We start from the raw sequence: 17,605 nt of genomic DNA, 5'->3' as shown, positions 1-17,605 counted from the left end.
TTCCCCTTTTTTCTCTCTCTCCCCTCTTTCTTCCTCTCTCTCTCCTTCTCCTCTTTCTTACCTCCTCTCTCTCTTTTTTTCTCGCTCTCTCTCCATGTCTTTCCTTTTCTCCCTCTCCCTTGCTCTCCCTCCCTTCCCCTTCTCTCTCTCTCTCTCTCCTTTTTTTCTTTCTCTCTTTCTCTCTCCTATTTCTCTCTCCCCTTCCCTTATTTCTCTTTCTCCTCTTTCTTTCCTTCCCTTCCTTTCTCTCTTTTCTCTTTATCTCTCAACCTTCTCTCACTCTATATCCCTCTTCTCTCTCTCCCCCTCTTTTCTCCAAAATAAGAGAGAGAAGGTTGAGAGAGAAAGAGAAGAGGGGGAGAAGAGAGAGAGAGAAGGGAGAAAGAGAGAGAGAAGAGAGAAAGAGAGAGAGGGATATAGAGTGAGAGAAGGTTGAGAGAGAAAGAGAAAAGAGAGAAAGGAAGGGAAGGAAAGAAAGAGGAGAAAGAGAGAGAGGAGGGCGAAGAAAGAGAGAGAAGAGGAGAGAGAAATAAGGGAAGGGGAGAGAGAAATAGGAGAGAGAAAGAGAGAAAAGGAAAAAAAAGGAGAGAGAGAGAGAGAGAAAGAGGAAGAGAGAAGGGAGGGAGAGAGAGAAAGGAGGGAGAGGAGAGAGAAAGAAAATGGGAGAGGGAAAAGAGGGAGAGAGAGCGAAACAAAATGGGAGAGAGAGAGAAAAGAGGAAGAGAGAGAGAAACAAAATGGGAGAGAGAGAGAGAGAGAGAGAGAAGGGGGAAGGGAGGGAGAGCAAGGGAGAGGGGAGAAAAAGGAAAGACATGGAGAGAGAGCGAGAGGAAAAAGAGAGAGAGAGGAGGGTAAGAAAGAGGAGAAGGAGAGAGAGAGAGAGAGAGAGAGAGAGAGAGAGAGAGAAGGGACGAGAGAGAGAGAGAGGAAGGAATTGGGAAAGAGTGGGAGAGAGAGAGAGAGAGAGAGAGAGAGAGACGAAGAGAGATGGGAGGGGGAGAGAGGGGAGGGAGGGAGGGAGAGGAGAGAGAGAAAGAAAGGGGAAGAGAGGGGGAGAGAGAGGAGAGGGAGAAAGAGGAGGAGAGAGAGAGAGGAAGAGAGACGGGAAGGGAGAGGGAGAGAGAGATGGAAAGGAGAGAGAATGGAGAGAGAGAGATAGGAAGAGAGACGGAGAGAGAGAGATAGAGAGAGAGAGAATGGAGAGAGAGGAGGGAGACAAAGAGGAGAGAGAGAGAGGGGGAAAGAGAGAGAGAAGGGAGAGAGGGGGGAAAAAGAGGAGAGAGAGAGAGAGGAAGAAAGACAGGAAGGGAGAGGGAGAAAGAGAGGCAAAGGAGAGAGAGAGAGAGACAAAGAGAGATGAGAGGGAGAGGAGAGAGAGAGGAGAGGAAAAAAGAGGAGAGAGAGAGGAGAGAGAGAGGATGGAGAGAGAGAGAGAGGAGAGAGAGGAGGGAGACAAAGAGGAGAGAGATAGAGAGGAGGGAGAGGAGAGAGAGAGGAGAGGAAAAAAGAGGAAAGAGAGAGAGAGAGAGAAAGAGAGAGAGAGAGAGAGAGAGGAGAGAGGAGAGAGAGAGGATGGAGAGAGAGAGAGGAGAGAGAGGAGGGAGACAAAGAGGAGAGAGATAGAGAGGAAGGGGAAAGAGAGAGAGAAGGGAGAGAGGGGGGAGAAAGAGGAGAGAGAAGGGAAAGAGGGGGAGAAAGTGGAGAGAGAGAGGAAGGGGAGAGAGAAAGTGAAAGGAGAGAGAGAAAGAGTATGTAAAAACTAATTTTAGAGTTTAAATAAAACCAGTTTTAATTTGGTTTAAAACTAAACTGAACCATAAAAACTGGTTTTTAATAAACTGATTTTCATAAAAACTATGGTTTCAGTTCAGTTTTTTATTTAAAAAAACTGGTTTATTTAGAACAGTTTCAGTTCAGTTTCAATTCAGTTCAGTGAAACCAGTTTTTTTGCACACCCCTAATTGTGCCTTACCCGGGTTTGCCATGAACCTGCTAACAACACTGACTGCCTGTAAAATATCTGGGCGTGTACACACCATAGCATACATTAGGCTACCGACTGCACTAGCATAAGGTACATTTTCCATGTAAGCCTTATCCTCTGCTGTTGTGGGAGATTGTTTACTAGAGAGTCTAAAATGTGGAGCCAACGGTGTTACCACCGATTTAGCATTTTTCATTTCAAACCTTTCAATGACGCGCTCAATGTATCCTCTTTGGCTCAAGAACAATTTTTGGCTTGATCTCTCTCTTTTAATTTCCATGCCTAATATTTTTCGTGCAGCACCCAAGTCTTTTGTTTCAAATTCTTTACCAAGTTGAACCTTTAACATATCTATCTCTACCTTGCTCTTAGAGGCAATAAGCATGTCATCCACATACAATAGAAGATAGATATAATCACCTCCAGGAAGCTTACGAATGTATACACAACAATCATAATTATTTCTAGAAAAACCTTATTTTAACATAAAGGAGTCAAATCGCTTATACCATTGCCGAGGAGATTGTTTCAATCCATATAGCGATTTCCTCAAGTGACATACCTGACTTTCTTTACCCTCAACCTTGAAACCCTCAGGTTGATACATGTAAATTTCTTCCTCTAAGTCACCATGCAAGAATACAGTCTTCACGTCTAGTTGTTCCAACTCAAGATCACCATGAGCGACAAGGCTTAAAAGCACCCGTATGGAAGTGTGTTTCACCACAGGAGAAAATATCTCATTGTAATCAACACCTTCTTTCTGTGCAAATCTCTTTGCTACTAACCTAGCTTTGAATCTTGTACCATCTGACTTAGTAGGATCTTCTTTTCTTTTATACACCCACTTACAACCAATTGCAATCTTTCCCACGGGCAATGGGACCACATCCCATGTCTTGTTCTTATGAAGAGATTGCATCTCTTCCTCCATAGCGACCAACCAACTCTCTCTATCTTTGTCTTTGATAGTATGTTTGAAGGTGACCGACTCATCATCCTCCACTGAGAGTGCATAATCTACCAAGTTTAGCTGTCCATAATGTTTCAAATGCTTGCCTGACCCGAACTTCTGAACAAATTTATAATTCCTCTTTGGCCTAGTAGATGCTAAAGAATCCTGCTGCTGCTGTTGTAATGCATGTGCATTTTCTCACTGAATTTTCTCATGATCAAGTTCATCCTCTGCGTCATCTCGAGTAGCATTAGGATGCTCCACCTGAACATTATTAGAGTCTATTTGTTGGTATTTAGACTCTATCTCCACCACTTGAGTATTTGAAGTTTTTCCAACATCACCATCATCTGGCACCACATCTTTAGACAAAGCTACTATAGATCGTTCATCAAAGGTAACATCCCTGCTAATTACAAACTTAGAATCATTTACACTCCAAAGGCGATAGCCTTGAATCCCTCTTGGATACCCCAAAAAGATTGCTTTCTTAGCTCTATCATCAAGCTTATTATCTTTGACATGATAATAGGCTGTGCATCCAAAGACTCTGAGTTTCTCGTAATCTGCATGTTTCCCTGACCATACCTTATAAGGTGTGTCTCCATCTAGAGAAGAATGTGGGGATCGATTCACTATGTAGCAAGCTGTAGCAACCGATTCTGCCCACCATTCTCTGCCTAACCTGGAATTAGAGCGCATACACCTTGCCTTCTCAAGTAGCGTACGATTCATTCGTTCGGCGACTCCATTCTGTTGTGGTGTTTCTCTAACTGTCCAGTGTCTTGCAATGCCTTCTCGGTCACAGAACTCCTTGAAAGCCCCATCCGTGTACTCTGTGCCATTATCAGATCGTAGAGTTTTCAGCTTCCTACCTGTCCGGTTTTCAACCATTGATCTCCACCACTTAAAAGTATCGAATACCTCATTCTTATATTTGAGGAAGTAAATCCAAACATACCTGGAATAATCATCAACAAAAGTAACAAAATACCTGGAACCACCCTTGGAAGTAACTTTAGCCGGGCCCCAAACATCAGTATGCACGTAGTCTAATAACCCTCTGCTTTTATGCTTGCTTGTAAAAAACTTCACCCTATGTGCCTTTTCATACACACAATGCTCACAAAATTTCATTTGTGGTTTCTTCATATTCTTCAGCAAACCTTGTCCACAAAGCAATGATAGACCTTTTTCTGACATATGTCCAAGCCGCATGTGCCCTATTCTTGTGCAATTTGTTTGATCTCTACTTCCACCAATTCCAACTGCTAACTCACCTGTGACTGTTGTCCCCAAAAGAGAATAAAGATTACCGTGACGAATTCCCTTCATCACTACCAAAGAACCACGAACAACTTTTAGTACCCCATTTTTCGCAACTATTTTGCAGCCATTTTTCTCCAACAAACCTATGGAGATAAGGTTTTTCCGCAAGTCTGGAATATGCCTCACATCCTTTAAGGTTCTTACTCCTCCATCATGCATCTTGATTCTTATAGTACCCAACCCCACAGTTTTACAAGCATGATCATTGCCCATTAAAACTGTGCCACCATTTATGCTTTCATAGGTAGTAAACCACTTCCTATTTGGACATATATGGTGAGAGGCTCCTGAATCAAGAATCCACTTACCGGAGATTTCATAAGATTGTTTTGTTACAGAGTAACAATCCTCCTCATCATTTGAGACGTAGCTTGCTTCTTGCTTTTCTTTTGGGTTGTCGTTGTTCTGTTTCTTGAAAGTTATCTTCTTATTTGAACAATTTGCTTTGAAATGTCCAGCCTCACCACATTTAAAGCATGTTCTCTCCGCGTGAGGTCTAGATTTTGGCCTAGACTTTCCACGCTTATTACCTTTTCCTCTTTCATTAGTCCTTCGTCTAGCCGCGAACAATCCTTGTGCTTGATCATTATACTCTCTTCCATTTGAAGATGACATTACACTTGTAGCAACCTTACGTAGATCATCCGCTAAAAGTGATGCCCTCGTCTCATCTATGGTCAGAGTGTCACCCACTAGCATCAATGTCTGCACCAGATTTTCATAGGACTTCGGTAATGAAAGTAACAATATGAGTGCTTGGTCTTCATTATCAACCTTCACATCTATATCCTTTAAGTTTGATATGATCCTGTCAAACTTATTAATATATTCTCGGATTGAGGTGCCTTCCTCCATCTTGCATGTATACAATTTGGATTTTAAGTAGATCCTGTTAGTTAGAGTCTTCGTCATGAAGTTACTCTCTAACTTTAACCAAACGCCTGCTGCAGTTGCTTCTTCATTTACCAAAAAAGCAACATCCCTCTCAAGGCATAAGATTATTGCAGCCCGCGCCTCAAGATCTAATTCTTCCCAATCCTCATCTTTCATTTCCTCCGTCTTTTTCTCTTTTCCTGCCAGTGCCTTATGTAATTTTTGTGATATAAGCAGATTTTTCATCTGCATCCTCCAATAGGAAAAATCATTTTTTCCATTAAACTTCTCGATTTCATATTTGCCTACTTTGACATTACTACTAGTAGAAGCCATTATATTCAAAATTGAATTTTACCACTCAAATAATGAATAATATAACGTTGGCTCTTGATACTAATTGTTGAGTGTACAGCGGAATTTTGACTTCTAATAGATACAAAGTAATATAAAATTGAACACTACTCACAATAATGCACTCACTATATATTTTGTAAAGAGGAAAAACAATATGAAAGATTTTTTTTAACTAACTCTATAAGATGATGTAAATAAGGATATTGTTATTGTTACTGATATCAATTACAATTCTTGAGACGTATATATAGTATCTCTATGCTATAACTTCAACGAATAAGAATAAAATTCTCCGACAAAAACTCCTTACTAAACATTTTGAGTTCTCTCCTATTAAAACTAATTTTTTTTTACTTCCTAAAATTACTCTTATCCTTTCTTTATTCTCACACCATAAAATTTAATTAATATTTTTTTTTGTTTTATTCTAATAACAAAATAGTCTTTAGACCTTGCTATAGTGCATTATGTAAGAACAAAATAGAAACCCCTGTTTCTGCATATTATTAGATCCTTTGACTTATATTTACCAAACAACTACCCTTTAATTTTACAAGTTTCATAAACACAAAGCTACAAGTACAAGGATAATAATATAATATAGTCTCAGATTAATTAAATAACGAGTTCAAGGTGTTTCATAGTATGAATACATAGAGAGATTGAAGTGTGTTCATAAGAAAAAAGAAAAGTGCTTTTTATCCGAATAAATTACACAAATTTTATTTTAGCTTATTTTTTCAGTATTAAAAAGGTGTTCTTGAAAGTTGAAAATAATAATAATAATTAATAAAAAGTCGCACTCAAATTGTATAAATGACGTATGAGTATACACTAGCTAGAAAGTCCATTCATGGCTACATTCATTAACAACAAGCTGATTGACCATACATTAACACATGAATGTTGACTTAGTCATTGTCTTAAATTCATCTTGTCCATTTCTATTAGAGTGCGTGACGTTTTCTTTTGGGTGCCAAAAGGAATCAAGGAATGGGAAGAACAGGACATTATATTCTATGATAAGGTGGTATTTTTTCCGTTGGTTCTTTAATCATGTAAAGGCAACTTGGCTTATTGTGCTTTTGGTGAATTCTTATCCCATTGCAACTTGACAATCTGGATTCCTAAACCCAACTTGACCCTTGGAGCCATTGAGTTTTCCACTACTTAATACTAATTCAAATGGGCCTATGAACACAAAATGATCAAATGTGTGTGTCTGTGTTTATATGAACAAAAAAAAAGTATAAAAATATAGTAACTTCTTTTTTTTTATCTTTATACTTTTCTATTAATATATTTTTATTTTAGTGTCTCTATTTTTTTTATGTCTAGACAATGATCAAACATTTAAGATTGTTCTAAAAAAGTTTTATTTTGGTAGAAGCGTAAATATTCTCTCTGATCCATAATATTCTTTTACTTTTAGTTAAATATTTAAATCAAAACATCTAAATATAAATTGAATTTGAATTTAGATACAATAATTCATGAATGTACCCAAAAAATAAAATAAAAAAATAAAACAACCGAAGATTAATTTTAAACAAAAATATTATTTCTACACTAAAATGATGTATTTCTTTATAAATATATGTATAGTTTAATTTATATTTAATGTGTATTTTATATTTTGAATATTTTATACTAATAATTAATTTTAATAGTTGATTTTAGTGTATAAATGGTAAGATTTGAAGCCTTTGGTTTAGTTTCAGTTCATCTGACTCAAATATCTTATATCTAAGTATCTAACATATCCAGAAGAAAGAAGAGTGTTTTTATTATCAAATTGCATATCTTCACCACTAATGTGACATAGGAACAGATTAATTACGAAACACAATAGTAAGTTTCCCAAGATGACAGAAGAGAGGGAGCAATTAAGCTTAAACGAAAGAAGTTTCATTTTTCATCTTATCTGGAAATGTTTATAAGCTCCACTCTCTTGGATTGCAATCTGAATTCTGCTCCTATCATCTCCACAGGCAGTGTCCTTCTTCAACCGAGGACATATCCCTTTGCGCCTCGACCCTTCTGCTTGAGAATCAGAGTTCTTTCTTCGCCGTTTGTTGTGTCCGGCCAAACGGCTCCGGCAACTTCGTTTTGTGTCATCAAATTCACCTATCTCATGGAACCTGCACCACAATTGTTACTTTTGATACATCAACCACAAAAACACACAACAAAAAAAAGCAAATGATTCTTAGATTTTTTTATTATATTTATTTTATATTTGACTCAATATTTAGTCACTTCTTTCTTTACTTATTAGGAGTGTTGACTCTATTATTTTTCGAGTAATAATTAATAAACACCACTGCACCACACATATATCAAAATTGTAGTGAAACCACTTATTTTAAAAATTTAAACAGATAGGAGAAGATAATTTTTATAGATATCAAACTCTGGTATCATCTCATGAAATCATTCGTCTAAAAAACTTAAGCCAATAAAAAAGATAACATTTATTATATACTGTGAGAGCACATAAAGAAAAGAGAAGAGATAAACCTGCTACATTGCTGACAGAAGCGTTGTCTAATGCCAGAAACAAGAACCACCTGAGCCTTGGCATGGTACTCACACACCTTGTGCCTCCTATGGTACTGCCTTGCCTCCTCAAGATCCGCCTTGCACTTCTCAGCTTGACAACACCGCATGCCGCCACCGGAACCTTTCTTCCCGCTAACACATGTCACCGGCACTTCTTTCTTCTTCTTCTTCTTCTTATTATTATTATGATCTTCATCCGGCTTAGGCTCCCTCTTCGCCTCTAGCGGCGCGTCTTCACCACCACCCCGGTCCATCAACAAAGGGTTGTGATTGTGATGAGTGAGCTTGAAGCTAGGTGGTGAATGAAGTACTTAAATGGATGACTTCAGTAATGATGAGTGAGGACCACAAAAACTAGTTCATTTTTTCTCGGCCTTTGTTTTTGTATTTTTGTGTTGTGTTGTGTAATGATTTATGGTACTACTTGAAACTGAATTGCAAGGACGCTCTGTCCATCCAAATTCAATCAACCAACTGATCATGTCCTTTGTTACTATTACGATCCTCATAAATTCTACATATATGGTTAAGAGTCAAGACTCACTCATGTATAATTATTTTTATGTGAAATTAATAATACTTTATATAAAACTTAGAGTAAATATCATTTTTGTCTCTAACGTTTGGGGTAAGTTTTATTTTTGTCCTTAACATTTAAATCATCCTATTTGTATCCTTAACGTTTATAAAAGTGATTCAATGTTATCCTACTATCAATTATACTAACAAATCAGATTATATTTTTCAATTATTCTCACTTGGATGTGTTCGATTTAAATATTATACCCACTATTTGTGTTTAGATTCAATTATATACCTAGAAAAGTAAATTATGTAAATATTGTAAGAATTAGTTTCAACATTTGATGAGCTATTTTTTGGAGTAGATTATCGATTATATCCCAAACATTTGTATTCTAACTTCAAGAAGAGATTTTTAAAACTCAAACTAAAGCGCTCATGATGTGTAATTGACGGCAGGATAACATTGAATCACTTTTACAAACGTTAGTGATACAAATAGGACGATTTAAACGTTAGGAACACAAATAGGATTTACCCCAAACGTTGGGGACAAAAATGATACTTTACTCTAAAACTTAAACTTAATAGTTAAAAATTATTTAATTTCACATAAAAATATTAGAACATGAGTTATCATCTTAGCTAATGTTTTAATTTTTGTAAGTCTATAATTTTCGGTTGAATAGTAACCGTTGGATGAAATCTTTGGATGGAATAATGGGGGAATTTGGAGTTGTGAGATGCTGGAAAAGTGGTAGGACCTTGGAAAGGAAAAGGTGAATTGGGAGAGTTGGGAAGGGGGGGACAGGGAAAGAAGTGAAGGAAAGCAAATGAATGCTATTCTATGAATTATTTATTTTGTTTTATTAAGCAATGTAGTTTGAAGTTAATTTTTGTTTTGTTAATTTTTTTTATTAATAAAAGTGAACGGATTAGTGTGTATTGTTTAAAAAATGATAAAATTTTGTTCTAAGTAGTTTGAACATGCCATGAGAAGACTGACACAATATTCAATTAGAAAAATAAATTACATGAAAGATAGGCCTTTTGATTAAAGATAAAAGAAGATTTAAAAAGACCCTATACAAAGTGGTGAAAAAAAATTTATATGTGCAAAATGTCTTATTATATGCAAGAAACATGATAAAACAAGATTTATATATGTGTAAAATATGTCACTATAGACATAATACTTTATAGAATTTAATAAGTTACTTTGATCCATATAATTAATTTTATTTAATATAATATTTGGAAATAATAATTTTAAATATCTTATTTAACTTAATATTTATAATTTTATGCATGTAATATTAATAATTTATAATTATTACGTCTAATATTATTTAATTATTTTAACAATAATTAACTAATACAAAATAAAAAAATTAAATTATTTTAAGTTAATTTTTATCATCATCTCTTAAATATTTTTGTTATTTAATGGGACAAAGTATTGTTATTATTGTTGTTGTTGCTTTTTAGTAATAAGCAAAACAAAAATGTTATTTGTACACTAAAATCAGCCACTAATATATGTATATAAATACATATATAATTTAATTTATTTTTAATATATATTTATATTTTAATATATATTTTATATTGGTAACTAATTTTGATATACACTTAACATAGCCATAAACAAAAATAAATAAATAACCACTCAAAATATATTTAGAGAACAATTTGAATTGAATCCCACTAGAGAGCCAATGGAGTAAGTATACAATGTGTATAATGGGCTAATTCTTTGGCCCAATATAAATAAAAAATCAAAATTAACCATCCGTTATCGTACAGAACTACAGATTCGAACATATAAAATAAAATATTACTAATTTATCAAATACAATACACGTATACTATCCAGAATAATCATTCGAATATTAAGGATAATAAACATCTGATATTCTATTGAATCGAACATTCAATTTAAAATACTTGAAACTGATTACACAAATATACCTTTATTATTCTAAAATAAGTATATGCGAATAACTTTAAATAATCATTCAATACTTTAATTTTAATTTAAAATTAACACCATTATATACATTATACGACGCATGTACTTACTCCTCATTTGAATTTTACCCTTTATATACACTAAAGGTCCTCCCGTGTATACTCAAGCATTGCAGATAGTATTTGTCGTGTACAGAAATGTTTGAAAAATAAGATAGTTTGTAACCATATGATACGATATAATGCATTCATAAAGTTTTGGCGTTACTTGGAGCTAGGCTACTTGGGTGCACGTACTAGGGACCCTCCCTACTCCTGAACCAACAGTTTACTTTCTTTGGGATCTTTCTTACCCTTAGATTGTGTATAATAACATCATCTAAGGGTGGCCTTTTATTGTGGAAGGACATATTAAAACTCTTGCTCCAATAGCATGTTGCAACGTCTGGGATAGTAGATTGATTTTGTCATTTCATTTGGTCCCAACAACAACGACCTGCCTTTGTCCTATCACCACGTCGCGTAACTACTATTATAATGGAGTATTATATTTTTTGTGTTAATTAAACTTTCTATAAATAAAATTTAAATGAAAGACTAGTTCGATCATATCAACTGGAAAAGAAAAAATATTGGTTGTTGATATAATAAATTGTTTATTGTATTCTAGAGTGAATCCTTCTGAGATATATCGGGAGTAAGAGCATCCTTGTAAAAGTGCCAACGGATCACAGAAGGAAATTGACTAAATTTTCGTAATGGTCTCTTAAATTCAGTCTGTGGATCAATTTAGCTTCTGAAATTTCAATTGCACTATTTATGTTCTTCAGATTACACTCCAAACAACATAATAGTCCTTTGGTAAATTTTCGGCGCGACTTAACGACGGCGTTGTTTATGTGACATAGCCACTGCCACATTGAACGTTAGAGTATACAGATGACGTGAATTGTATTGTAAAATTTTTCAATGTAGTCCCAATCTTTATTTTTAAACCTTCAAACTTCGTTGGCCTCTCCTCAATCTGGTTTTCTCCATCAACGTCTCCTTTTGCATCAACGTCTTCATTGAATTGATTTTTTTATTCTAAAAATCATTTCAAACATGAATTATTATCATAAAAACAGGAATGAGTAGTCAAAAAGAAGTATTAGCTCTAATCAAAACCAGTGAGCTGGTTCATAGCAAAAACATACATAGTTATTCCCAATCTCAGAGAAAAAATGAACATGCATAATTGAGAAATGAGTCTTACTGTTAGGTGCAAGTGTTAAATGTTGATGGAATTTTAATCCTGCAACTGAGGGTTACAGCTTCTTACTCATTCATTAATGCATTTGTGATGTGGAAGAAGAGGGTCATGGGGATTTTTGTGTTTTCTTTCAAATAATCTCTTGTAAAAGTGTAGTTAGATTCTTAGTAATAAAATTCAAATATCAATGCTTGGATTGGAATTAGGGATGAAAAAATTATTTAAATTAGTGATTTTGAATCCCTCGTTTATTATAAGGGCCAAGGAGATAATTCTTGAAGGAAAGCTTAACCCAACTTTAAGATTACAAGATATATCTGCGGTTTTATTTTATTTAAATAATATATAAAATTATTTTAGAAAATACCTTTCAAATTAACTAAGAAAAAGAAAAAAGAAAAGCACCTTTATCTTGTATCTTTTTATCTACTCTAGCCTCTAGGTTTTATGCCTAAAATAAAAAACTCAGCCCAATACAAACAAAAGTGTAGTTGAACTTGAAAGTTGAAACCATAAGAAACTGATGGCAAGATTTAGCTAACAAAAAAAATCTACCTCCATGATCCATTACCATAGCTAAAGGTACAAGAAGACTAGTTTGCATGGCAAAGATATAAAATCTAATCCTTAATCTCTAACTATTAGAACCATTTCTACTGTTCTTGAATAAGGGATAATAGAATGACTATGTCCTAAATTAAACTCTAAACTCAACACAAACTAAAGGGTAATTGGTGCAGTTCCTAAATTCTATGCTAATGTTCATGTTGTTGCTGTGGTGGTTGTGGCTGCTGAAACTGCTGCAGATGCTGAGGTTGATGGTTCTGGAATAGCTGCTGTTGATGCTGTTGCTTCCGTGAGCGAATTTGGAGTTGTTGTAACTGCTGGGCAGCTAAAATGGTGTGCATCGACTGATTTTTGGATTGGAATTGTTGTTCTCCTCCAACTGATGAAGCAAAGTTCATAGGTGCTCCTCCATTTGGCAAAGCTTGTCCGGTAAGGACTCTCAAATGCTGAATTTCCTCTTTTAATGCATCGTTAAGCGCTACACACGAAAATATAAATGACCTGATTCTTATAGCAACTGAGATATAAGATCAGATTCAAGATCAACTACCTTGGCACATTCAAAATTCAAATTTGACTTTCATGGAATGGTTTCTAAAGTGAAGGCAATAGTATAACAAGTGTATCAACTTCAACAAAATTTCAATTTCCAAGTAGTAATACACAATACATCAAAATGTGCCATAATAAGTTAAGAAACATTATAAGGTTGTTTTCAGCATGAGCTTACCATCTTGCAAGTGAACTTGTTGCTCCATCGATTGCACCCGCACTTTTAGCTCATTGTTTTCGGCATTCAATCCATCTGTATCCCTCTGCTCATAAGATACCAAAATGAATTGATTATTTTTCCTCCAAAAGAGCTTTTCAAACAGAAAGCGACATAGTAAATAATGACAATACACACCATTGAGAAGATAGAAGTTTAAACATATATAAATCACAGTCGCGAGTTGATACAAGTGGAGTAAAGTAGAAAATACTGTAAAATCAGATACAGATGATTAGCTAATACACACCTGCAAGATAATTAATTGTGCAGATAAGGATGTTGCTTCTGTTTGCAATGTTTGTACCCTTTTTTCAAGCTCAGCGATGTAGCACATCTTCCTTTCTTTTGACCTAGCAGCAGACTGTCTATTTGCCCATAACTTCTTTCTGACTACTCATTCCTATTTTTATGATAATGATTCATGTTTGAAAAGATTTTAGAATAAAAAACATCAATTCAATGAAGACGTTGATGCAGAAGGAGACGTTGATGGAGAAAACCAGATTGAGGGGAGGCCAACGGAGTTTTAGGGTTTAAAAATGAAGACAGGGACTACATTAGAAAATTTTACAATACAATCCACGTCATCTGTACACTCTGACGTCCAACGTGGCAGTGGCTATGCCACATAAGCAACGCCGTCGCTGAGTCACGCCGAAAATTCACTAAAAGACCATTATGTTGCCCGGAGCGCAATCTGGAGGACATAAATAGTGCAATTAGAATCTCAGGGGCTAAATTGGTGCACAGACTGAATCTGGGGGACCATTATGGAAATTTAGTCGAAGGAAATTGCTAATCTTGGAACAGCAGGCCGTGGAAGGAAATGGGCTAAAATTGCCAATAATAACAACATATATAACAAAATATGTAAAGAGGGATGGTAGATGTGTGTTAGTGATAGAAAAAATACGAGATTTTAAAGGGATAAATGATTAGAAGGACTGACATTCGAAAAGAAGTTTCTAAAGTAGTTTAAAGTATCAAATTAGAAGGATAAACTAATAAAGAGAAATATTATTAATCAAAGGGATGGAGCTTGTTGTCACGGTTTTGGACACACTCCAACGCTACCGTGCCGGCACTTGGATTTACTCAAACTCTTGAGTTAAGACCAAGTCAGTCTAACCCTCAATACTTAGCAAGAAAGTTAAGAATACAAGAGAACACAAGAGAAAGGAAGTTTTGGTGGAAGAACAATTTATTATTCAAGTATTTATTATAAGTGACTCACCCATAACTCACACTAACTCTCACCTCCTATTTATAGCCATCCATCTCTTTAATGGATGGTTAGGATTAAATCTAATCAACGGTCCAGATTAATTATCTAGAACCTTCATTACAAATATCTATCCTATTACAACTTTCTAAATACTTCTATATTCTTTCATACTACTCTTCATACTCCTATATACATCCACACTCTTCTAGAATACTCTATGACCTTCCAGAGTCTTTTAGAACCTTTTAGGGTATTCCGGGACCTTCTAGAATATTCTAGAACATTCCGGAACCATCTAGAGTATTCTCAAATACTCCAGAAAACTATACAAACACTGTTAAATCTAACCTTCTAAAATTTACTGTGACATTCTTCCCCACCTAATGCGCAGACGTCCTCATCGCGTTTTGTTCATGATAGCGCTCTATGTGTTCTTGGAATTGCCACAGATCTTCACGAGCTTCCCAGCTAGCTTCGATTATCGGGATTCATTTCCACTTGATCAAGTATTGGATACTTGGTGGTACTCCTCTTCGTCGCACGATGCAATTAGCTAAGATCTCTTCGATTTCTTTATCAAAGGATCTAATCACCACAGGTGGAGCACAACTCGAGTCACCTCTACTCGGTTCATCTTGATCTTCATGATATGGTTTAAGCATACTCACATGGAAGACTGGGTGGATCTTCATAGAGGGAGGGAGTTGTACTTTGTAAGCAACCTCCCCAACACGTCCAATGATCTCAAATGGCCCTTCGTATTTGCGGATTAAGCCCTTATGAACCTTGCAAAAGGCTTTGAATTGTTGTGGAAGAAGTTTAATCATTACCTTGCCTCCCACTTTATAGCTTGCATGCATCCTCTTCTTATCTGCCCATTTCTTCATCCTCTTTGCAGCTTTGTCGAGGTAAGAATGAGCGACATTTGCTTGTTCTTCCCATAACCTGATCATATGATAAGCTCCAGGGCTCTTCCCTGAGTAAGAGGAAGAAAGAGGGTGAGGTGTAAGTGGTTGTTGTCCAGTCACAATCTTGAACGGACTCTTCCCTGTAGACTCACTCCTTTGCAGATTGTATGAGAATTGAGCAATGTCTAGGAGTTTTATCCAATCCTTCTGATTAGCGCTTACGAAATGCCTCAAGTAACACTCGAGTAAGGCATTCACTCTCTCAGTCTGCCCATCGGTTTGAGGATGGAAGCTTGTTGAAAAATGAAGCTCCGATCGAAGGAGTTTGAACAGCTCTATCCATAGTCGTCCTATGAAGCGTGGATCTCGATCACTAATGATGCTCTTAGGCAATCTTCAGTACTTCACCACATTCTTGAAGAATAGTCGTGCTGCTTCCTCTGCAGTGCAGTTAGTAGGGGCAGGTATAAAGGTAGCGTACTTCGAAAATCGATCCACCACCACAAGAATAGATCCAAACCCTCAGACTTCGGTAAGGCAGAGATGAAATCTAGAGAGACACTTTTCCACGATGGCTCTGATGGAGGCAGAGGTTCCAACAACCCACTTGGTGTCTTGTTTTCAATCTTATCTTATTGGCACATAAGACAAGTCTTCACATAGCTCTCCACTTCATCTCTCATTTGAGGCCAATAATAAGAAGATTCAATGAGTTCCAAGGTCCTTCGCTGACCTTGGTGACCAGCCCGCTTGGTGTCGTGGCATTCTCTCACTAATTTTCTTCTTAGATTTTCTCATTTAGGGACGTATAGTCTTTGTGTAGAGAAGGTCGTTTTCTAGCCAAAATCTTTTGGTCTTACCTTCTCTAGCTAACTCTACCAACTTCTTGGCTAATGGATCGTGATGCAACCCTTCCTTGATGGTATGCACAATATCTCCTTCAACCATAGAAATGGCTGCCAACTCAGCCTTGCGACTCAGCGCATCTGCTACTACATTAGTCTTGCCTGACTTGTATTCAAATTCGAAATCAAAATCAGCTAAGAAATTTTGCCACCTAGCTTGTTTGGGGCTTAACTTCTTCTGAGTTTGGAAGTAACTTGTAGCTACATTGTCTGTCTTGACAATGAAGTGTTAACCAAGCAAGTAGTGACGCTAAATTCTCAGACAATGAACCACTGCGGTCATCTCTTTTTCTTGGACAATGTATCGCCTCTCTGTATCATTCAACTTACGACTCTCAAAGGTAATCGGATGTCCTTCTTGCATCAGAACCCCTCCAATAGTGTAGTTAGAAGCATCAATGTGGACTTCAAACACCTTTGAGTAGTTGGGTAGTGCTAGTACTGATCTTTCTATGATAGCAGCCTTCAACTCATCAAAGGCCTTTTGACACTCGTTTGACCATTCCCAAGAGTGATTTTTCTTGAGAAGATCAGTTAATGGTGTAACTTTGGTGGAGTATCCCTTGATAAACCTCCGATAGTAATTAGCCAACCCAAGGAATGACCTCAATTCAGATACCTTATTTGGCTGCTCCCATTCTTTGATAGCCTTCACCTTTCCTTGATCCATACAGAGAGTTCCATCTTTAATGATGTGTCCCAAGAAGTGAACTTCGTCCCTTGCAAAGGAACACTTTTCCTTCTTCACATATAGGTTATTCTCTCGCAAGATCTTAAACACGGTTCGTAAGTGTTCTATATGTTCCTCCAAGGTATTGCTATAGACAACAATGTCATCCAAGTAGACCACTACAAACCGATCAAGGTAAGGTCGAAAGATCTCGTTCATCAAGGTACAGAAGGTCGCAGGAGCATTGGTCAAGCCAAAAGGCATCACCAACTACTCATACGATCCATACCTCGTGACACACGTGGTCTTAGGCTCATCACCATCAGTAATTCTCACTTGGTGATATCCTGATCTCAAATCCAGTTTTGAGAACCACTTGGCTCTACCAAGTTGATAAAAAAAATCGGCTATCAAAGAAATAAGGTATTTGTTCTTAATGGTTACCTTGTTAAGTGCTCGATAGTCGAAGCATAGTCTTAACAAACCATCATGCTTCTTTTGGAACAAGACTGATGCGCCATAAGGTACCTTCGATAGACGGATGAATCCAGCATCTAGCAAATCCTTGAGTTGCTTCTTTAACTCCTCAAGTTCTAGTGGTGCCATCCTATAAGGTGTTGAAGCAGGCGGCTTTACTCTGACTCCAATTCAATCTTGTGGTCCACCTTCCTCCTAGGTGGAGTTGTTTTGGCAACTCGGGAGGCATCACATCCTTATTTTCTTCAAGGACTTCCTTGATTTCGGGAGGAATGT

The 17,605-nt window shown here is 36.5% G+C and overlaps 1 protein-coding gene and 1 long non-coding RNA gene across 2 annotated transcripts; both read right to left on the bottom strand.

Annotated features, from left to right (window-relative positions):
* Positions 1 to 7,260: 7,260 nt before the first annotated feature.
* LOC112771675 (squamosa promoter-binding protein 1) lies at positions 7,261 to 8,612 on the bottom strand. Its single transcript, XM_025816476.3, has 2 exons — positions 8,019 to 8,612; positions 7,261 to 7,639 (listed from the first exon to the last, which is right to left on the bottom strand). Exons 1-2 carry the CDS (start codon positions 8,312 to 8,314, stop codon positions 7,414 to 7,416), a joined length of 522 nt encoding a protein of 173 aa, XP_025672261.1. The 5' UTR covers positions 8,315 to 8,612; the 3' UTR covers positions 7,261 to 7,413.
* A 3,731-nt stretch (positions 8,613 to 12,343) lies between these two features.
* On the bottom strand, positions 12,344 to 14,359 carry LOC112771897 (uncharacterized). Its single transcript, XR_011876334.1, has 2 exons — positions 13,103 to 14,359; positions 12,344 to 12,850 (listed from the first exon to the last, which is right to left on the bottom strand). It is a non-coding gene; the product is annotated as an uncharacterized lncRNA (long non-coding RNA).
* Positions 14,360 to 17,605: the final 3,246 nt, after the last annotated feature.

The sequence above is a fragment of the Arachis hypogaea genome, chromosome 18 (assembly GCF_003086295.3).
Source record: "Arachis hypogaea cultivar Tifrunner chromosome 18, arahy.Tifrunner.gnm2.J5K5, whole genome shotgun sequence".
Taxonomy (NCBI): Eukaryota; Viridiplantae; Streptophyta; class Magnoliopsida; order Fabales; family Fabaceae; genus Arachis; species Arachis hypogaea.
Note: the sequence above shows the minus strand (reverse complement) of the source record. Positions and strands in the feature narration are given on the sequence as shown.

Excerpts from the sequence above, each read along its gene's own strand:
- LOC112771675 (XM_025816476.3), bottom strand. The coding sequence starts at position 8,314 with ATGGACCGGGGTGGTGGTGAAGACGCGCCGCTAGAGGCGAAGAGGGAG. Across the intron at positions 7,640-8,018 it reads TTCTGTCAGCAATGTAGCAG|GTTCCATGAGATAGGTGAAT; the intron begins GTTTATCTCTTC and ends ATTGTGGTGCAG.